A 19998-nucleotide genomic window follows, 5' to 3' on the forward strand; every position below is an offset into this window, starting at 1 on the left:
GGGAGATAGCTCAGAGATGAAGAAAATTAATTGTCCCACAAGGGTGACAGATCTGACGTGACCCCTAAATTCAACGAAGCGCGGGTAAACGGCGGGAGTAACTATGACTCTCTTAAGGTAGCCAAATGCCTCGTCATCTAATTAGTGACGCGCATGAATGGATGAACGAGATTCCCACTGTCCCTACCTACGATCCAGCAAAACCACAGCCAAGGGAACGGGCTTGGCGGAATCAGCGGGGAAAGAAGACCCTGTTGAGCTTGACTCTAGTCTGGCACGGTGAAGAGACATGAGAGGTGTAGATAAGTGGGAGGCCCCCACTGCTTACCAAAAGTGGCCCACTAGGCACTCGCATTCCATGCCCGGCTCCACGCCAGTGAGCTGGGCTTCTTACCCATTTGAAGTTTGAAAATAAGTTGAGATCGTTTCAGCCCCAAGACCTCTAATCATTCGCTTTACTGGATAAAACTGCGTGTGTGGGAGAGGGAGAGCGCCAGCTATCCTGAGCGAAACTTCGGAGGGAACCAGCTACTAGATGGTTCGATTAGTCNTTCGCCCCTATACCCAGGTCGGATGACCGATTTGCACGTCAAGACCGCTACGGACCTCCACCAGAGTTTCCTCTGGCTTCGCCCTGCCCAGGCATAGTTCACCATCTTTTGGGTCCTAGCGCGTATGCTCGTGCTCCACCTCCCCGGCATGGTGAGCGAGACGGGCCGGTGGTGCACCCTTGACGGACTGGAGAGGCCTCGGGATCCCACCTCGAGCCCCTGGACGGAGCCCTTTACCTTCATTGCGCCAGGGCGGCTTTCAGACGAGCCCCTGACTCGCACACATAAAGATGGAGTGAAAGAACCGTGTCCAAAGTTGCCCTGCCTTCCCAACATGTCTCCACATACACGCCTACTCATCTAGATGGGGAAAAGCAGACTGCAGGGCTGCTTCTCAAGTTCTCCCCAGCACTCATCCTGTGCAGCACAGTTCAGTGCTCTGAACCAGCAGAATAGAACCATGATACCATGAGTTACAAGTAACAGGCGGTCAGGCAGTGGTGGCGCACGCCTTTAATCCCAGCGCTTGGGAGGCAGAGGCAGGTGGATTTCTGAGTTTGAGGCCAGCCTGGTCTACAAAGTGCGTTCCAGGACAGCCAGGGCTACACAGAGAAACCCTGTCTCAAACATACATACACATACACCCCAAGTTGGCAGGTCTTGGTAAGTGCTATGATAATACGTTCCCTAAATCCGGCCCAGCACCCACCTTTTGGAGGCACCCTTGGGAGGCAGAGGCAGGCAAATTTGAAGCCAGCCTGGTCTACAAAGCAGTTTCCAGTTTACCCAAGGCTACACAGAGTAAACCTTGTATCAAAAAATGTAACAAAACAATAACCAAGAAACTTTCTGATACAAAGGTCAGGAAATGTTCTGGTGAGCCACAAAACAGAGACTGTCAACCTTCACAGCACATTTCACCTCCTCTAGTTCTGTCAATGAAACATTTCACCAAACAAATATCTTCCCACCTCAGCAGACCATTCAGACAGGTGAAGCTGGATGTGATGGGGCCCGGGCTTAATCCCAGTGTTTGATGGGCAGAGACAGGAGTTCCAGGCCAGCCAGGGTGACGTGGTAAAACTCTGTCTCAAAAAAACCCCTAAAAGACTGGTAAACCTGGAGTAGTAACGTAGGAGACAAAGGTAGGAGGAGGATCACTATATTTCATTTCTCCTCTTCACCAAAGAAATATCCTCCCACCTCAGCAGACCATTCAGAGAGAGAAAACGCCTGTGGGCTCAAAATCTCAAAAGCACAAGCAAGAAGCGCACAGCCCAGTGTGATCAGTGCCTGGGTAAAGAACTGGAGACAGCTCGGGAAGGAAGTTACCTGCAGGCCATGCTCCCCAGCATCGTATTTATTGTCACCGTCTAGTTGTTCTACTGCCACATAATCCACAAATGATTCAAATACTTTAAAAAGAAACAAAAAGAATAGGTCAATCGGTATGATCAATAAAGCTCAAGTACAAGCACAGGCAGCCTGGGTGACATTACATAGATTAATGTGACAAGGACATCCAGCAGAGTATGAACAGCAACTTCCCCATCCACTGACTACAGTGACACAGGCCACTGCACCTTCTCTGCTGAAAGATGGCAGAAAAGGAAGGGGGACTCAAGTACTTCGCTGAAACATTTATAAGCTTAGTCAATTAAGACAGCATGGGACTGGGGCATAGACAATCAGTGGGTGTGAAACTCAAGGAACCAGGCAGAAGATGCACCTGCATGGGGCACCGTGACATCAGCCCTGGAACAGTGACAACAGAGCAACAACTAATACAGTGACGTCACTAAAATCAGCATATGTCATTCAACTAACAGCAGCATGAGGTCACACAAAGGACCCCTGGGGGTTGGGGAGTAACACACCAGACAACAGTCAGGTCAGCAGTTACACTGAGGGCAACCACGGGTGGTATGGGACAGGGGTCCTGAGAAGAGAAACAGAAGGGCCAGGGAGAATAACCAATAAAGCACCAAGAGGAAAAATGAAGCGGAAGTCAAGACAGTAAGAACTAATCAGCAAAGGAGACCCGTGCAGCAGCACAAGACGTGAAGATGGTGATGCTTACGCACAATGATCAGAAACTCCAGCTTAACAAAGGAAAGGGGACCCAACTGGAAGACAGTGGTACAAATAAAACCCCTGGCAATCCAATCTATGCCCAGGAAAAACTCATCTACATCAGAGGAGCCTAACCTGTTAAACAGGCTTTACAATGAGATACACAGAATCATTCTTTACACTGGCGTGACTGACTGGCGGAAAAGCACATACACTATCACTAGACTTAGGTATATCAGTCCACACCATGAGATAAATGATGCTGAGCCTGCCATAAATGCAAGCAGGAAATGAATGAGAGCAATGGCCTGAACCTGTAGAGAAGCAATATACCGGTACATAAAGGCCCCTAAAATGAACACTAGGTGATGATCAAGCCACTGGTCCTGTAAGGAACACATGAAGCACACATGAACAAGATGCTGAAAAAGGCTCAGACTACAACCGGGCCAGCCCAAGTTGCTGAATGCTAGAGGTGTTTCCTCTGATGGGGGGAGGGGGATCCAGGGATTGGGCAGGCCACAAGAGGCTTCCAGGCAGCTGGACACACTGCTCTTGAGAGTTGGATACACAGAAGCAGGTAGTCACCCAATGTGCTGTATGCTTAAGATGTCACTCCCTGCATGTAACCTTAATTATAACACAACGCCTGTTCCTAATGAGACACTGAGCGAGAGCAGCAATGAAACATGGAAACAAGACTTACTGTTTTTCTTTCCTTTTATACTTAGCTGGATATCATAATAGTCCTCTCTCCTATCAGAACGGTAGTCTACTTCTTTGCACTGAATATAGGACTGTAAGTAAAGAGAGGGCAGCGTCAGCATGGCTGTCAGGCTACATTCATAGTCTCTCAAGCCATTCTTTAAAGCTAATGCTCACATACCACCATTTTGCCTCGGAATAACTTTGGAATGGTGCCCTCTACACAGGTGCCTTTCATTTTATTTTCCACATTATCAAGCAACTGAAAGAGAAGATTTGAGCATTAAAAACAACTTATACTTGAGTAATACATAGTAATTTAGCACTTTACTTGGAAATGCCAACAGTCAAAGAATTTCTAGACTATAAATATATTACCTTTGGCATGCAATTATTTAAAAAAAAAAACATACAAAATCTTTCTTGGCTGGATTTTGTTGCTTTTACAAAAAAATATCTCCATGCAATAGTTGATGTTAACCTTTTACACAGTCTTTGGGATGAATTAGTAATCTCGAGTGCCTTTAGAAGCATTTTTTATGTTTATTTTACCTCTGTGGAAAAGCATGTAAATTGATCACTAAACTTAACTCGGAATGGTCCACACCAAGAGATTAATGAGGTTGAGCCTGTCAACAGGATTGACTGGTTTGTCCATGGATATTTAATGAACTGATTCAATCCAGCTAGTGCTGCAAAAAAGAAAACACACCTTGCCCAGCCAATCACCTTGAACATCCATTCCAAGTCTGCGTGAGCACGCTTCTATGTCCTTCCTCAATCCAGGAAGGAATGACTAGTGACTAATGGGGACAGGCAACAGCACCACCTCTGTAGTCCTGCAGCTGCCTAATCAAAGTGAGTTTCCCTCGCTTTGTGACTCCTTTGTATATGCTCAGGCAATCAATGAGAAACCCACTACTCACAGCTACATCTGTTCAACCTTCCCCAGCATCACATCACCTTCTGACTCAGTTTCCCACAGTTCGAAACTACACGAGCCCTAAACCAGGCATGTTGGTGGGATCCCAGCACTCTTTTAACTCTGGCCTACACATCAGTCCTAAACCAAGGTAAATGGTCTTAGTTGTAAAACTACTTGGTAAAGACCTCCAGCATTGTCTCAAACATTCACTTTGACAACCGAATAGTTACTGCTTGAAACTTACCACTCGACAAAGCTCTTGAACATCGTGTTGCATGAAGCTATCTAAAGTTTCCCACCTTTCAAAGAGAAAAGGAGGATCGACATTTCAATTTCTGAATTTCAAGGGAGTAAATTAAGACGCAATCTAGACTGCAAACTAAATTCAATTAACCTCTAGCCTCAAATTCAGTGGGTGGGTTTTTTTGTATGTAAAGAGTATCTTGGGGATTGTCATAATGCAAAGATTAAACTGAATTTTATTAGTAGTCAGTGAAAATTTTAAATTTTTTTAAAATCTAAAAGGTGGTAACTACAAGTCACATACACTTCAATGCAAGACACGCCCCTTTGTCAAAAAGCGAAGTGGTGAAATCTTTCAGGAAAAACTCTAACACAAAGCCTTACTTCCAAAGAGGGAAAGGATAGAAGCCCTGCGGCCAGCCGTGAGCCTGCCTGAGCCTGAGCCAGATGCCGGGTCACTCCTGTCTCCACTCTTGTCCCTTACACAGAAAGCAGAATGGAGGTGGATTGCTGATACATACCCAAATGACTTTGTGAGCTTTTTTGTTCCTACGGGCTTATCGCTGTGCTGTAATTCATAGAACACTCTTTGTAATGCTAAAGGGACGCTTTTAGATGAATCATCGCCCTCTGTTGGCATCATGTACACAGCCTAAAAGAATTGATTTAGAAGTGTTTAATTTTAGATAAAAGTATCATTTCTAATATCATAAGGAGTAAAGCAATTTGCTAGGGGCTCAAGTTTGTAAAACCATCAAATGTCTGTAGAGACAATTTAGAAAAAAACAAAAGAGAATGCAAAAAAACTTAAGTCACCTACAGCTCACCCCCGGCACTCCCTGGGGCGGTGCACATTTAACCCTGCCAGTGTGTAGGAACCAGAGATGATGAAATGCAGATGGCACTCAAGCTACCACTCTGCGAGATTCCACCTCAGAGAGCAGCTGTCGCAGAAGCGAGCAGATGAGATACACATACAAGTACCTTCTCTGTCCCACTCCATACTGTCTGCAGTCAGAAAAGCACCACCCTCCATCATTAGACTCAAACTGCTTATTATGAAGCTGAGGCAGGAGAACCACAAAGACTACTAAGTGACTAAAGCCAGTCTAGGAACATGTGTAGACACCTCCTCTCCCTAACATTGTGAAGAGGGTGTGGGGCTGGCTGTGGTGCCACCTATCTTTAATCCCAGCACTCCACATTAACCAGGCAGGCAGATCTCTGGCCAGCCTGTCAGCTACAAGACAGCCAGTACTACACAGACTCTAAATAAGGTCAGAGAGAGCCTGGGAATATACTTTAAAGGTAAAAACATTAGCCCTAAAAATCAATTAATTGTTATCATTATGTGTTTGTATTTTTAAATTTGATCACATAAGTTAGCTCCAAGAGCAGGTGGANCCCACCACCACCAGAGACTAAAGGCATCCTGGCAAGGCCTCCCTGCAGAAAAAAGGGCTGCTGTCTGGGAGGTAAGAGAGTATCTGCTGGGCCTTTAACATACCTTGCAGAAGAGAAGGCAAAAAGCTGCTGAAAGGAATACTATTCATTTACCTTTCGTAACTGATTTGTGAAAAACAAGGTCTGCAGCAAGCTATTCATGTAACACGTTGCTCCCTGATTCTTTAAGCCGACATAGCCAGTATGCTTCTTTGAGTCCCACCTGAAAGACAGTCCAAGTTTGAAGGTCCACTGCCAGGGACACCTGGCTTCTACAATATATAGGGCTCAGTTGGCCATTTGCCCTGGCATCTGTGCAGCTGAGCATCACCATCACATGTCATCTTCTGCTATCTAACATGCTGACAAAGGAACACAGACCATTCCTCTAGGCACAACACTGGGAACCGAGGTCTCACAACACACGGATCTTTCACTGCCGTAGCCATTCAAATTCAATTTCAGCATTCACCTAACAGTCTCCTAACAGTTCTCAGCACCACTGTCATTTATAAAGATCAGCACTCAGACACCGGGGATTACCCTTTACATCAAATGTGACCACAGATCGATCGATCGATCAATCAATCAATCAATCAATCACTCTCTCTCTCTCTAACACACACACACACCCCAAAAATATGAATGCCTAATGTGTAAGATGTGGCAGACAACCCCATCACCAAATCTATAGAAATAAATTTATGCAGGAGAAGACAGGAAGTGTAGATCTTCAAGTTTTAGAATGCATTTTTTAAACCTCAAGGGCAGCACCTCTTTGTTATGCTGAATGGCTACTTAAAATGGTAGTCTAAGCTGTGTCCCAGATTATTTTCAACCTATGTGACCGCCCAGCAGAGAGAAATCTACTGGTAAACAGAAACCCACTACTTCTTCCAGGCAAACTTCTGATCCTCTTACATATCTAGCATGCTGACAAAGGAGCACTGACAACACCAGAGAGGATGAGTGACTGCAGTCCCAGGGCCTGGCCAACAGCCCAGAGTAGAGCCTCACACCTACAAAGGGACCTACCTGTCAGTAGTCCCCAGTACATTTCCTGTGACAGGTTTTCACACCTGTGCAGGCTTCAAAATAAAAGCAACAGCCACATACATGAAGGCCCTGGTTTCTTTATAGATAAGAGTGTGACTGGAAAACCAGTGCTGGCTGGTAGGAAACCCACTGGTGAGGGTATAAAGTAGGCAACTATATTGTTGAGTATTGGGGCAAACTCTCTCAGGCATACTCTCGGGCGTCACAGAACAGCACAGGAGTGAGTACCTAACTGGACAAAAACTTACGCAACTCCATGGGGAGCATCTGCCTGTACAAAAACTTCAAAGGTGACTTTGTCATCATCTATGAATCCTTTCTCAGGATCAGTCACTTCCTGTAAAATAAAAATATCAACTCGCATAAGAACACACAAGATCCACCTTCCCCAGAAGAAGCGACTGTCTTTGTACTCTGCACTCAGTAAAGCACTTCTTCAAAATTTAATGGGGCACTCCTTTAAAATTTTCCCACACCTTTGCCCTAGTTTGGAAGTGATCCTTTTTTGTTTTAAGTATGACCCCCTAAGAGCTTTGCAAAGATCAAGGTGCTCAGGGTTCTCCGTTCCAGCCTGAGTGAGCTGATGAGAGTCTGAAGTACTCTAACTAGACAGCAACCCACCACTAGCCACTTCTTCAGAAAGGGGCCCCAAGAAAGGTCACCCGTACCAGGAAGGATTTCCACCATGTGACTAAAACATGCTTCAGTGGGCAGGAGAAACAGCTCTGCTAACAGGTTTGCTGCTGTCATGGGAATCAGAATTTGGTCCTAACACCCACACCTCACAAATGCCATGGCTCTGACCCCAAAGAATCTGACAAGCAGTCCTGGCCCCTGTGGCACCCTCTCACACATACAAACAAGTTTGTGAAAGATACTCTAAAACTTCATACTCAATGCCAGATGGTGGTGGCCCACACCTCTATTTTCAGCACTTGAGCACTCAGGATGTGGATGCAGAGGCCAGCCCGGTCTACTTAGAGAGTTCCAATACAACCAGGGCCACAGAGAAACCCTGTCAGGAAGGGCAGAGCCATGCCTGAGGAGTCAGTGAGATGACACAGACAGCAGGTACTTTGTCATCTAAGCCTAAACCCATGATTTGAGCTGAACACACAGAACCCACACAAATGGACCACACCTTAGTTCATGTATGCCTACACTCAGTTATTTGCATATAATAAAGCTTGCATACCATGTACACACAGCATAGTAAGTAAAAATTTAAAGGCTGCAACCGGAATCTTTATATATACTGAACACATAATGCCAGAAAGCCACACCAACTTCCAGGTGTCTACCTGCTAAACTCACAAAGCAAGGTTTTTGAAGATAAAAAGAACAAGACCAGGCAATACCAGTTGAGATATTGAGTCTAAACACTGTCACTTACACTCCAGGCCATGAAATTAGAGAATCCCCAGTCGTTTTCCTTGTGGAAGAACAAGTGACTGATTCGCCGGCTGAATGATTTGTCATCGTCCCTGTAATTTATGATCTTCAGCACTGCTTGTGCGTGGCAGGACCACGACCTATTGCAGAAGGAAACAAAACCCACCGAACCTTAACCGGCATATTTAACTGAGACCCACACGTCTTTAAAACACCAGAACCAGCACATGAAAATCTACCCTGGATAGGATAGAAGGATTTGAAGCCACAACTGCAGTAGCTCACAGTTCTAGTTTATTATTTGAGGACAGGATCTCGCCATGTAACTCTAGCTGGACTAGAACTCAGATCTACCTGCCTCTCTGCTTTCTGTGAGGTAAGATTAAGGTGTGTACCATGACCTGGCTTGGGTTTGTTCCTGCCTGAACTTTAAATATCAGCCTTAGGTTTTACGAAACTGTGGCTAGGTGAGGGGTGTGCCTCAGTGGTTGCATGTCATGTACAGAGAAATCCCTGTGACAGGGGATACAATAATAAAACAGTGGGTGAGCAAGAAATGGTAGCACACACACAGTCTCTACCACTGAGGAAGTTGAGGCAAGGGGATTACTGTGAACTCAAGTCTATCCTAATAACAAAGCAAAACCCTTCCCTTCCTCCTTCCATCCATAACCGAGGATGGATGCACCTCTGGGTTCTACCACAATGCAGTGTTCCCAGCAGAGCTTGCAGCAGGACACCTGCCCTATGTATCAAGAGTTCAGGCACAGAAGCATGTCCTGCCAGTCAGAACACCAGAGGGCGGGTCCATGACTTCCATCTATGCAGTTCAGTCTGGGCCAATCAATTTACTACCAGAGACAAGAACCACCTTAATCTGTATGTGGTCCTTCACTACAGATAAAGCTGATTTCACACCTTTCTGAGGGGAAGAAGCAATGCTGAGGCTGTAAGCCCACCCTGTGAGCTTGTACTGGGCAACCGTTTACCGCTACCACTCGCAAGCTTAGCTTGGCACTTCTCAAACATTAAAAGAGACGGAAATAAACTGTGTTCTTCCTGGGAGTATTTACAGAACAACCAAAGCTGCTATCTCCTGGTGAACACTTTCCTCTGGGTTCCCAAACACCAGAATCGGAGGGTCATGGGGCCTAAGCACAGCGTTAGGCTCCTTGGTGCAGACAAAGGGATCTCCACAGCCCACACACACCCTCTCCCAACTGTCACACTAACAGGAGTTTACTACTGACAGCGAGGATGTGGACTAAAAGGAGAACCACACACTTCTGAGATTAAACCAAAGGGGTAAAGTTTGAAAGACTCATATACCATGAAACCCCTTTCGTGTAATTGGAAGGACCTCCAAGATGTCTTTGTTTCTCAGTTACTGAGACAGGGTCTCATTTAATCCAGGCTGGCCTTCAACTGAACCTCCTGCCTCCATTTCCCAAATACTGGTATTAAGACACTTTAAAAAATAAAACTCCTTTTGAAAAGCATGACCAAAACTTTCCCCCATAACTAGGCCAAATCCGTGCTTTTAAACACCTCACTAACATCTGTGAGGTGTGCTTTCCAGCTAGCCCATAAGCACAAGCCTTCAGAGGACAGAAGGGCTAGCTGTGTAAGCTACAGTCACACTTAAGGCATCTGCTTCTGGGGACAAGGGGACAGTTCAGTGACTGGCAGAGTCCAAATGGACGCAGTCCATGCTGATGGGCACTTACATACTAAAGTTACTTATTACACTCTTTATAATCAGGGCTGGGGCTGTAACTCAGCAGTAGAATGCTTCTGTAGGAGTCCCTGGGTTCCATCCCCAGAGCCAAAAGAAAAGGGACTGTTACAGAGTGACAAAGAAACTAAAACTGGGCGAGACTGATGGAGCTTGGCCTCCAGAAATGTGTGCATTTGTAGTTGCATCAGTTAAACTCTTACGTGGAGTCAGATTCAGCATTGCACTGGAGAAAGAATCCTACGCTTTTTTGGTGTGGTCTGTCTGGATAAAAGCGTGGCATCACCATAATCTTCCATGGCAGATTTCGCACAAAACACGGAGGGCTAAGGACCGACTCACTCAGTCTGCTGAAGCGCTCGACAGTGAACTGAAAGGTTGCCTCGGAGCGCCAACTGGTGTCTGCAAGAAAACATGCCATCAATCACAGAGCCAGGGCATTAACCAAAAGCATATCAACACTGCAGTAAACTGCTCTACAAGATCTCAATCCAGTCCAACTGCTGATGCCTCTGGGAAATGAAAGTGGCTTTTCCAGCGTATGAAAAGGCACTAATAAAGACAGTTTCTACACAGCTGGATGCTAGCAGAGGGTCCACTCACCCACGCCTGCCTTCCCTCAGAGAACTAAGGGTTTAGGGGGATGAACTTTACTTCAGTTTTCACCCCCCACACCTGGAAATCAACTGAGGGGACAGACTTGGGAGTGAAGAAAAAGAAGGGCTTATGCTTATACTTTTGTATGTATGTGGGACTGACTGTAGAGGAGGGAAGAGGCCATCCGCTTTGTTAGGAGCACAGTAGAGCACAGGGCTAACAGGCCCTCAAGCTTAAAACTGTAAAATAAGAAACTGGATTCCTTATGGTAGCAATTTGTTTACAGAGAAATTAAAGTTCTTTCCAATATGAATATTAGCACAAGAATGAAGGTTTCTGCCCCTCCACTGCCTCTGCTCAGAGGTTTAGTGTCTCAATCAAAAATGTATCATCTAAAAGAGGGCACCATTCACCCATCACTGGCAAGTGGCCACAGGCCAGTGAAGCTGATACAGTCTCAGGAATGTCTTACTGCTTGCTTCTCAAGCTATAGCGAGTGAGCCGTCGTCCACAGCCACTCTGTCACAGTTGCTACTGACAAGCACCAGTAAAACATGACAAAATTCACAGGAAACCAAGGGGCTGCGGAAGGGTCTGAAGGAATCACTTTCTATGCTTTCTATCTTGCAACAAAGAGAAACCTGCTCCCTGACTGGTAGGAACTGAGGGCCACCTCCCCCATATAGAATCAGGTACTGACTTCCCTGGCTACTGGGTCCCAGAACATAATCAGAGGACTATGTATAACTAGACTTATGAAGAGCATGTTAATTTACACAAACACCCTGCCCCCTCCTTACATTCCCAGAGTGCTGAAGGCCATCAAAATAGAGCCCCACAACCCTTCCATCTCCAAACTGCACATAACATGGGTTTGTGGAATCACCTGTTCTAGATATACTAAAGTTGCTAGAAGTTTGCAACTACCTGGGTCTGTTCTTAAGAAAACATGTCCATCAGTCCTCACAAGAGGGTATTCTTTACCGAGGTCTGTCAATGTTCCCTCACCCCGTTTTTGTAACCAAGCACATCCCGGCTCCCTCAGTCAGGGCAGGAACGCAATGGAAGAGCAGCTCCAGGAAGCTGCGTCAGGGTGCTCATGACTGACCTACGTCTACTGGGTTGGATATTCCTGCACCTGCCTGAAGGGGGAAGAATTCTGCCTATGAATTTGCCTAAAAGGACTTAGCAGAAAAGGTTAGCAACATGGTTTAATGGACATACAAATTGCACCTGAACAGCATTAATTTCCACTTTACAGAAAAGAAAACTGAGGCATGCTGACATGATGCATGTCATCAGTGGAGATGCCAAGGACAGGGGCAGTGCACACTACAATAAAGCTAGCCTGTCCCTGTAACTCAGACTTGTAAGATTATATTTATACCCACAAAAATTGGAGCAGACTACAATTTTTTTTTGTTCTTCCATGCCACACATTAGTCAAATCGACAAACTATTTTTTAAATGTCAAGGGAAAAAAAGTGAGTGGTGACATTGATCTTAATGTGCAAATCTTTTCAAAATAGAACCTGGCACTGTCCGTGGTCCCTATTCACTAGTCTGCTTCCTTAGATGTCACACCGGATTTGTGCATTATACTGAAGGTACATTCTTAGAACAGGCTAAGGAAGTTGAAACTTCTTGTGAGTAACCTGGGGGCTGGGATACAATCCAATCTTAGAGCTGACATGATGAACAAGGCCCTTGGTGCTCAAACAAGTAGAACAAATGAGAATTTTTAACAGCCTAAGGAAACCTGAAACCTATCCACAGTCCTCCTAGAGGGAATTCCTCGAGACTGACCAATCTGACAAGGGTCTCTGCCCAAGAATGAATACAGTGGCACATGGGAGTGGGAGTTAGATCCACTTAAAACAACTCTGAGTGGACTGCCCTGGCCTCAACTCTGTAGAGAAAGCACACAGACAGGACACTTCAGGTTTTAAAGGGATTAATTTCTCCATATGGCGACTCTAGAAGGATGTCTTCTCAAACCTTCTGACATACTAGTCATTCTAACACAAATTTTACAAGTCTGTTACTCTTAAGAAATGGGTTGTTTCTAGACACCTACAACTTAATGCACCTCTATCTAGGTCCTCATAGCCCATGTGTTTGCTCTAAAACCTCTCATCTAAGGACAAGCAATACTTGATGAAATGAGAAATATGACAACAAAAAGGCTCTAACACCTGCCCACCCCATTAGTCTGTTAACAGGCATTTAAAAAATATGCTCTTTTCCTCAACTACACGTGTCCTCCACTAATGTCTGCACTGCCAAGCTACCCAAGTTCTTACACGAGAGATGAGCTCAATAAAGTCACAGATCATATGGTTACAAATTGGCCTCAATCCAATGTTTTCTAGATCATGTGTCCTAGTTTGATATATTTTTAAAAGATCTAAGTAAAGGGGTTCAAAGCCAGAGTCTAAGGGATCATTAAGAAAACCCCAGGGTTTCTGTGGTGGCGCACGCCTTTAATCCCAGCACTCGGGAGGCAGAGGCAGGCGGATTTCTGAGTTCGAGGCCAGCCTGGTCTACAAAGTGAGNGCCAGGACAGCCAGGGCTACACAGANAAACCCTGTCTCGAAAAAAACCAAAAAAAAAAAAAGAAAACCCCAGGGTTTCTAAGGGATGGCTGAGGCATGGGTAATGCAGAGCTCCTCAAACTTCCCAAGGTTCTGACCTGGCCACATGACACATACAACCTACATCAGCGGTTCAGAGTCACATTACTTCCGGAAAAGCTCACCAAGATCTGCTCCAGAAACAGAGCCCTACCCTCCCTTGCCTCTGCCATGCTGTAAATAGGCCCAGGCCCAGGCCCAGCCCTTGCTGAAGACACTTCCAACTGCAAACCAAGAGGACCGCTGGCTGCTCTGCTTTCCCATCCGAGAAGAAGACAAGCTGGGCCACTGCTACTCTTAGGTATTGTGATAAAGCATGAGTACTTAGTACTAAGAATTCAATATTATTTACCCTGAGATAAGAGAATGCTGACTCTTAACCATGGTTCAATCTAGGCCACCCAGGCTCCCAGGAGACATTTAGCAATGTCTAGAGCCATCTGGTTGTCTGTTATGGCTGCAGAGAGGAAGCAGGTAGGGTTTAGTGGGAAACACTGGTGTATTCTAATACACAGAATAACCCACTGTCTCATAGCTGTATCTATCTCTCCCTACACTCCTAGTAAGAGGAATTGCTTAAAACAAGCTGCACTGGGAGAGCTGATGGGGTGGGCTTGGCTACAGCTCTACATACAACTCAAATTGACCCCAAATGCACACCTGGCACCTCTGCCTAGCCACTTTCCCAAATGTCCTCTCTGAAAAGATCCTGGCATCTCTGGTGTCCAAAGTGAAACCACCAAACGCCCAATAACCAATAAGACCACACCCACACCGATGCCCTTCATCTACAGTGGAAAGCGCACTCCACGGGGAACAAAGCAGCGGGGTGTAGCCCACGCCTCTTTACCTTCCTCAGAAATTGCCTCAGCCAGCTGCCAGGGGTAAACCGCACTGTGAGAGAACTCTCAACTGCGGCTGCAGTTTCGCATGGAGGCTGAACTTTTGGCAGGAGGTCTGAACAGCAGTCCTTCTGGTGGTGCAGCCCGTGCCTGATGGTTTCTTTCAACTGCCCCGTTACTCCCCTGGGAAGGACACAACCCTCATGAGGATTGATGGACATGCTTGTACAGAACATGGTTTCATATTACACTGCAAGATTCCAGGGGCTGCATAAAATTACTGGCTGCTCCCTTCTCAGGACTTTGGCTTGCAAATGTTTACATCTCTTAAGATGATATAAAAGAAGATTTCTCAAAAGAAAAAAATGATTCCCTGACACAAAATGCCCATGCATATATACATAAGCATATGTTTTTCCACATGACTGATACAGAGAAAAGTGAGTGGAGGAAGTGCAGGGCCCAACGCTTGGCTCTTTCTTCATTCCTAACAGGAGCTAGGAGGCGCTCTCATTGTAGGACCGGTAAGACACGAAAGTGGGAATGCAGTAGAAAACCAAATCCCAATGCCTGGAAGCATCTTGCTGCAAACAAATGGGAAAAGACAATCTCTCTGGCACCCTGAACACTAGCGGTGGCTGGAGACCTCCTGTGGGTGTGAGCAGACGCCACTCATGAGAAAGCTCTGGATTTGAACCCCTTGCCTAGACTGAGGAGAAGCGACTCACCTTGAGATTTCACACAGCCTGGAAATTCAAAACAAAAACAGGATCCCAAACAGCCTCAGACAGGCCCTCCAACAAACTAACTACTCTAGACTAGGAAGTACTCGAGGGAAATACAGGTGGGGTTGTTTGACAGCGCTCGACAGCTGAGTGAGTGAGTGGCACTTACCATCCTCCATGTCCTCTTCTGCGTTGCTGTGCCCATCACTCAGGGTGACATTCCCATTGATGACAGGGTTCTGAGTAATTCTTGGTGGGTCATCTGTATCTCCAGCTTTAAAGAAAAAGAAGAAACTTATGAGCTGGTCTTCACAATTGGACTAGATGCACAAGAATACGCTTGATAATTTGTAGTCACTAAATTCTAACTGTAACATAACTCTTGCATATTCTAATTCAAGTTTTCAAAGTTTGAAGGCTATTGAATATTGGTCACAATGCATGATAATCTGCTCCATTTGTTTTTGTTTAGTTTTGTTTTGTTATTGTTTTTTTTTTCCAAGACAGGGTTTCTCTGTGTATCCCTGGCTGCCCTGGAACTCACTCTGTAGACCAGGCTGGCCTCGAACTCAGCAATCCGCCTGCCTCTGCCTCCGGAGTGCTGGGATTAAAGGGGTGCCCACCATGCCCGGCCATCTGCTCCATTTGTAATTAAGAAAAGGACTATTCTGTATATATAAGACGTTTATGTGCACTGTCTATTTACTCTTATTCTGTATATATAAGATGTTTATGTGCACTGTCTACTTACTCTTATTCCGAAATGGCTAATGGCTTAGACTTAAGAACCTTTACATAATTGATATGGAAAGTCATTTTGCAATAAGCTTCCTAACTAATTAAAATGTAATCCTCCAGAGATGGGCCATAGGTCCTAGGAGAGCTTTTGCCTAGCATGCACAAAGATTCCTGGGTCCCACACTTAGCATTGAAAAAAAAAAAAAACAAACAATAAAACTTAACCAAGGAACTAAGGTTAAGAGCATTCATTGCTTCTGGGGAGTACCTGAGCTTGGTTCCCAAACCAACAATGCAGTTCACAACTGCCTGTAACTCTTAATTCCCAGGAATATAATGTCCTCATCTGAACTGCCGAGGCTACCTGTACTCACGTGTACATATACCAATCCATCTACACACAAACACACACAAACCAAAAACATCTTTGAATAAAAAAACCATACAATTTTCTTGAGTTTATTAAACATCTGAAAACAAAGCTGAGTAAGACACCACCAGTTATTTTGGGGTTTGCGATGTTCAGACCACAGCTGGAACCACATCTGGCTAATCTTGGGAGTTAAATCAGCCCCTATATACCATTCCAAAACACTGAGTCAAGTCCACAAATGCTGCCATCTTGTCCAGGAGCGACACTTTTCCCCTGCCATGACAAACACCCAGCAGCAGGAAAAGGGTCTCACTACCCGAAGGAGGCATGCTTTTCTAAATAGCTAGGGAGCTGTGTGCTGAACCTTCACAATCCCAAATCTTACTGTTACCAGGGATGGACATGAGACTGGGACAGACCCAGGGACAGGGAGACAGGCAGGCATGAACACACATGCATGCGCTCATGCATGCATGAATGTGTGTGTGTGTGTGTGTGCACACACACAAAAACACACGTTCAGAACCATGAACAGAGCTGAGGCTAGTCCCCTCCTATTGTTTGGCTCTTAAACTCCTGCATCACCATCTCTGTATCTAAAAACTCTCAAAATGTAAGAAATAGACATTCATCCATATTTAGACAGACAAATTTAAGATCACACCCAATCTTCACAGTTTAATAATACACACTTGTATTAGAATGCTATGTCTAAAAACTAACACTTTTAAACACTGGCCCACAATCCCTTGGATAAGGGTTTGAGGGATGTGGAATCCTGGAACTCACAATAATACCTGCCTTATGCCCCAAGTGCCAGCCAGGTGACAAACCAATGAGGTTTCAAATGACAAAGGCTCTGTAAGAGCCAGCGAGAATCGTTTTGGTGATTTACCTAGTCTAAATTTTCTAAACAATGAGCATATATATAAGAGCTGCAAGGCAAAGAGAAATGGGTACTTCAGAATCTCTTTGATCTATATCCCCTCAATGACATCAAATCACCCTTCAAATTTTATAAGTTCTCAAGCATTCTGTCAGTGCTGCCTGTGTTTAAAAGAGTCACAATACAACTTCTCGACATATACTATTTATTTCTTTAAAAACTGCTTTATATGTAAACCTCTCTCTGTTACTGAGCAGAAGGGCTGTGGCCAGTGCAATATAGCTGCTCAGCCCTAGTTAAAGTGCTTGCCAAAGAACCCTCATACTCCTTCTGAAATGCAGTGGAAGGAGGGACCAACTCTCAAAGTTGTCCTCTGAGCTCCATGCATTCACAGCATATGAACATCTGTTCATGCTTTCTCACTGTCTCTTTCCCCCAAGCTCTCCCTCACACCACACACACACACACACACACACACACACACACAAACACACACACACACACCATAAACTGGGCATGGTCGCACATGCCTTTATCCCAAGAGGCAGGTGGATTTGTTTGAGGATAGCCAGGGATTCACAGTGAGACCCTGTCTCAAAACAAACACCACAAATATAAATCTAGGAGAGCTGTGTGTTGAAATAGGCAGAGCATATCATTCACTTCCCTGACAAATTCTCAAGGACCTATTCTTATTTGACCCTGTTCATCTGGAACCTCACAGGATGTTAAGCGACAGTGACCAGTCTGATTGATGCACACACAAGTTTGGGAGTGTCAGATCCTAAAAGAATTCTCTTCTCCAAACGCTGACACCGTTGCATACACTAGCAAGATTGTGCTGAGAGGACCCTGATATAGCTGTCTCTAGTGAGACTACGCCAGGGCCTAGCAAACACAGAAGTGGATGCTCACAGTCAGCTATTGGATGGATCACAGGGCCCCCAATGGAGGAGCTAGAGAAAGTACCCAAGGAGCTAAAGGGATCTGCAACCCTATAGGTGGAACAACAATATGAACTAACCAGTACCCACCGGAGCTCGTATCTCTAGTTGCATATGTATCAAAAGTCGGCCATCACTGGAAAGAGAGGCCCATTGGACTTGCAAACTTTATATGCCTCAGTACAGAGAAACGCCAGGGCCAAAAAGTGGGAGTGGGTGAGTAGGGAGGTGGGGGTGGAGGGTATGGGGGACTTTTGGGATAGCATTGGAAATATTATAAATGAGGAAAATACCTAATAAAAATAAATAAATAAATAAAATTCTCTTCAATGATACCTGGCAGTAGTCTGATCCTATCACAAATGCCTTTAAACACAATTTATGTCAAAACACAACCCAACAAACCACTCTCAGACATCCTTCTAAATTACAAGCATCCTGAAACATTAGTAAGTGAAGGCAAAGGCTGCTTTTATTCCACTAAAATCCAAATATGGTAAAATAATTCAGAGTGCAGCTACAAAGGGGTTGTTTCGGTTTTGCAGGAATTAAAGGTTGTTGAAATAAGCTGTGCAAAAATTGAGTTCCAAAGAGCTATGGCTCCACATGCCACATCTGACACACATGTGGTCAGAGTAAACTGAGCAAGCAAATCCCACCACTTGCAATGTGAGACTGAAGTAAGCCTGCCGTCACAGCTCTCCTCCCCACCCCACCCCCAAACTAAAGAGGGGTGATCTACAGTTGGCAGATCCAAGGGGAAAACAGTATCTAATCTCCAGAGCCACAAGCAACTCACAGCCAAAGTAACCCACCACACAGGTAGACAGTTAAGGCTGGGTGGCTATAAAATGTCACAAGGTCACTTGTTGGTCTGCCAGGTGCTGGAAACTCAACCACTGAAAGCTAACCGATTAGCCAGGCAGCTCAAGTCTATCTCCCAAAGGACCAAATATCTACTGTGTAAAGTTATTCAAGAGCATTTAAAACTTAAGATATGGTAATTCCTGGGTCAGAATAAGATACCAGAAGGCTGATTTACACAAATGGGTTTCACTCCTGAGCTCTATCCTACTGCCTGGGTAGGTATGTGAGCAGTCAGTCAGTCCTTCTTTGACCACTGCAGAATGGAAAGGCCACAAGCTGACATCCATTTGTCTTCTCACTTTCCACGTTATATTTTGGGGCTCAAGAATTCTAACTTTTAGAACATGACTCCCACCTACTGCACTAGACTGGCTGACCAATGAGCTTTCAGGATCCACTTGTCTCAAGAATGCCCCAACTCCCAACCCTAAGCACTGGGGTTACAGGTGGGCACGTTTTATGCAGGCTCCAAATAAAGGTTCTCATGCTTGCCCAACAAACATTTTTCCTTCGGATGTCTCTTCCTGGCCCCTCGTTGGAATTTTACAAGTAATTTAACATTATTTGGTCAAACAAAAACCCAGTATTAACTTTCTGACACACAACCATCACAAATAGTGAAGAATCATGTAGCCAACAATGACAGTACACAAAGCTAAAATGGCTAGAGAAGTCCCTGGGGCTGGGAGCTGGCCCAGCAGGTGGTTCTGGTTCAGTTCTGAGCACTCCCTCCCAACAATCTCCAAACTTCCCAAACTTCCTATGCCCAGCATCTGCAGAGAATAAAGCTACTGCCATTCTAAAGCGAGTGTCACTCAGAAGAGGATACATCACTTTCATCATGGTATCAAGTTTAATTTTGTGTCCTTATTAAAAGGCAAAAACGGGTCTCTTTTTTAGAACCACTCCAGCTGCTTGACTAGTTATAAAGCCTAAATAAACTTCCACCTCCTTACTGAGGAGGGCTACATTTCCTGCCATCTACCTCCATTTGTGATGTCATAACAGAACTACCATCTCACCACAGAACACTTGCCAACTGCTATGGAAACTGGGAGCACTAATTTAGCACCTCAGTCTCAAAAGATATTAGAGCTCAGATGAAGAACCTCATATTAGCATAAAAAGGATAGAGCAGAAGACATATTGAACATTCCAAGTAACTATCAAAATTTTCTAACCGAGTGCATCTTGTGTATTACCACCACCATGTGGGAGCCTTGGCTGGAAATTCTCTAACCGAGTGCATCTTGTGTATTACCACCACCAT

The 19998-nt window shown here is 45.0% G+C and overlaps 1 protein-coding gene across 3 annotated transcripts in view; it reads right to left on the reverse strand.

Annotated features, from left to right (window-relative positions):
• The window catches only part of Usp7 (ubiquitin specific peptidase 7), a 53207-nt gene that overhangs the window by 13010 nt on the left and 20199 nt on the right, over positions 1–19998 (reverse strand). For 2 of the 3 annotated variants that reach the window (XM_021185633.2, XM_021185632.2), the window contains exons 2-11: positions 15090–15194; positions 10327–10525; positions 8390–8528; positions 7245–7333; positions 6055–6163; positions 5019–5149; positions 4499–4553; positions 3511–3591; positions 3331–3421; positions 1884–1966 (exon numbers count right to left, since the gene is read on the reverse strand). In XM_021185633.2, the coding sequence (XP_021041292.1) occupies positions 1884–1966; positions 3331–3421; positions 3511–3591; positions 4499–4553; positions 5019–5149; positions 6055–6163; positions 7245–7333; positions 8390–8528; positions 10327–10525; positions 15090–15194 (1082 nt within the window). Of the gene's footprint in view, positions 1–1883; positions 1967–3330; positions 3422–3510; positions 3592–4498; positions 4554–5018; positions 5150–6054; positions 6164–7244; positions 7334–8389; positions 8529–10326; positions 10526–14203; positions 14379–15089; positions 15195–19998 lie in introns of all 3 variants that reach the window. The other variant, XM_029470335.1, reaches the window with a different exon arrangement.

The sequence above is a fragment of the Mus caroli genome, chromosome 16 (assembly GCF_900094665.2).
Source record: "Mus caroli chromosome 16, CAROLI_EIJ_v1.1, whole genome shotgun sequence".
In the NCBI taxonomy this organism is placed as follows: Eukaryota; Metazoa; Chordata; class Mammalia; order Rodentia; family Muridae; genus Mus; species Mus caroli.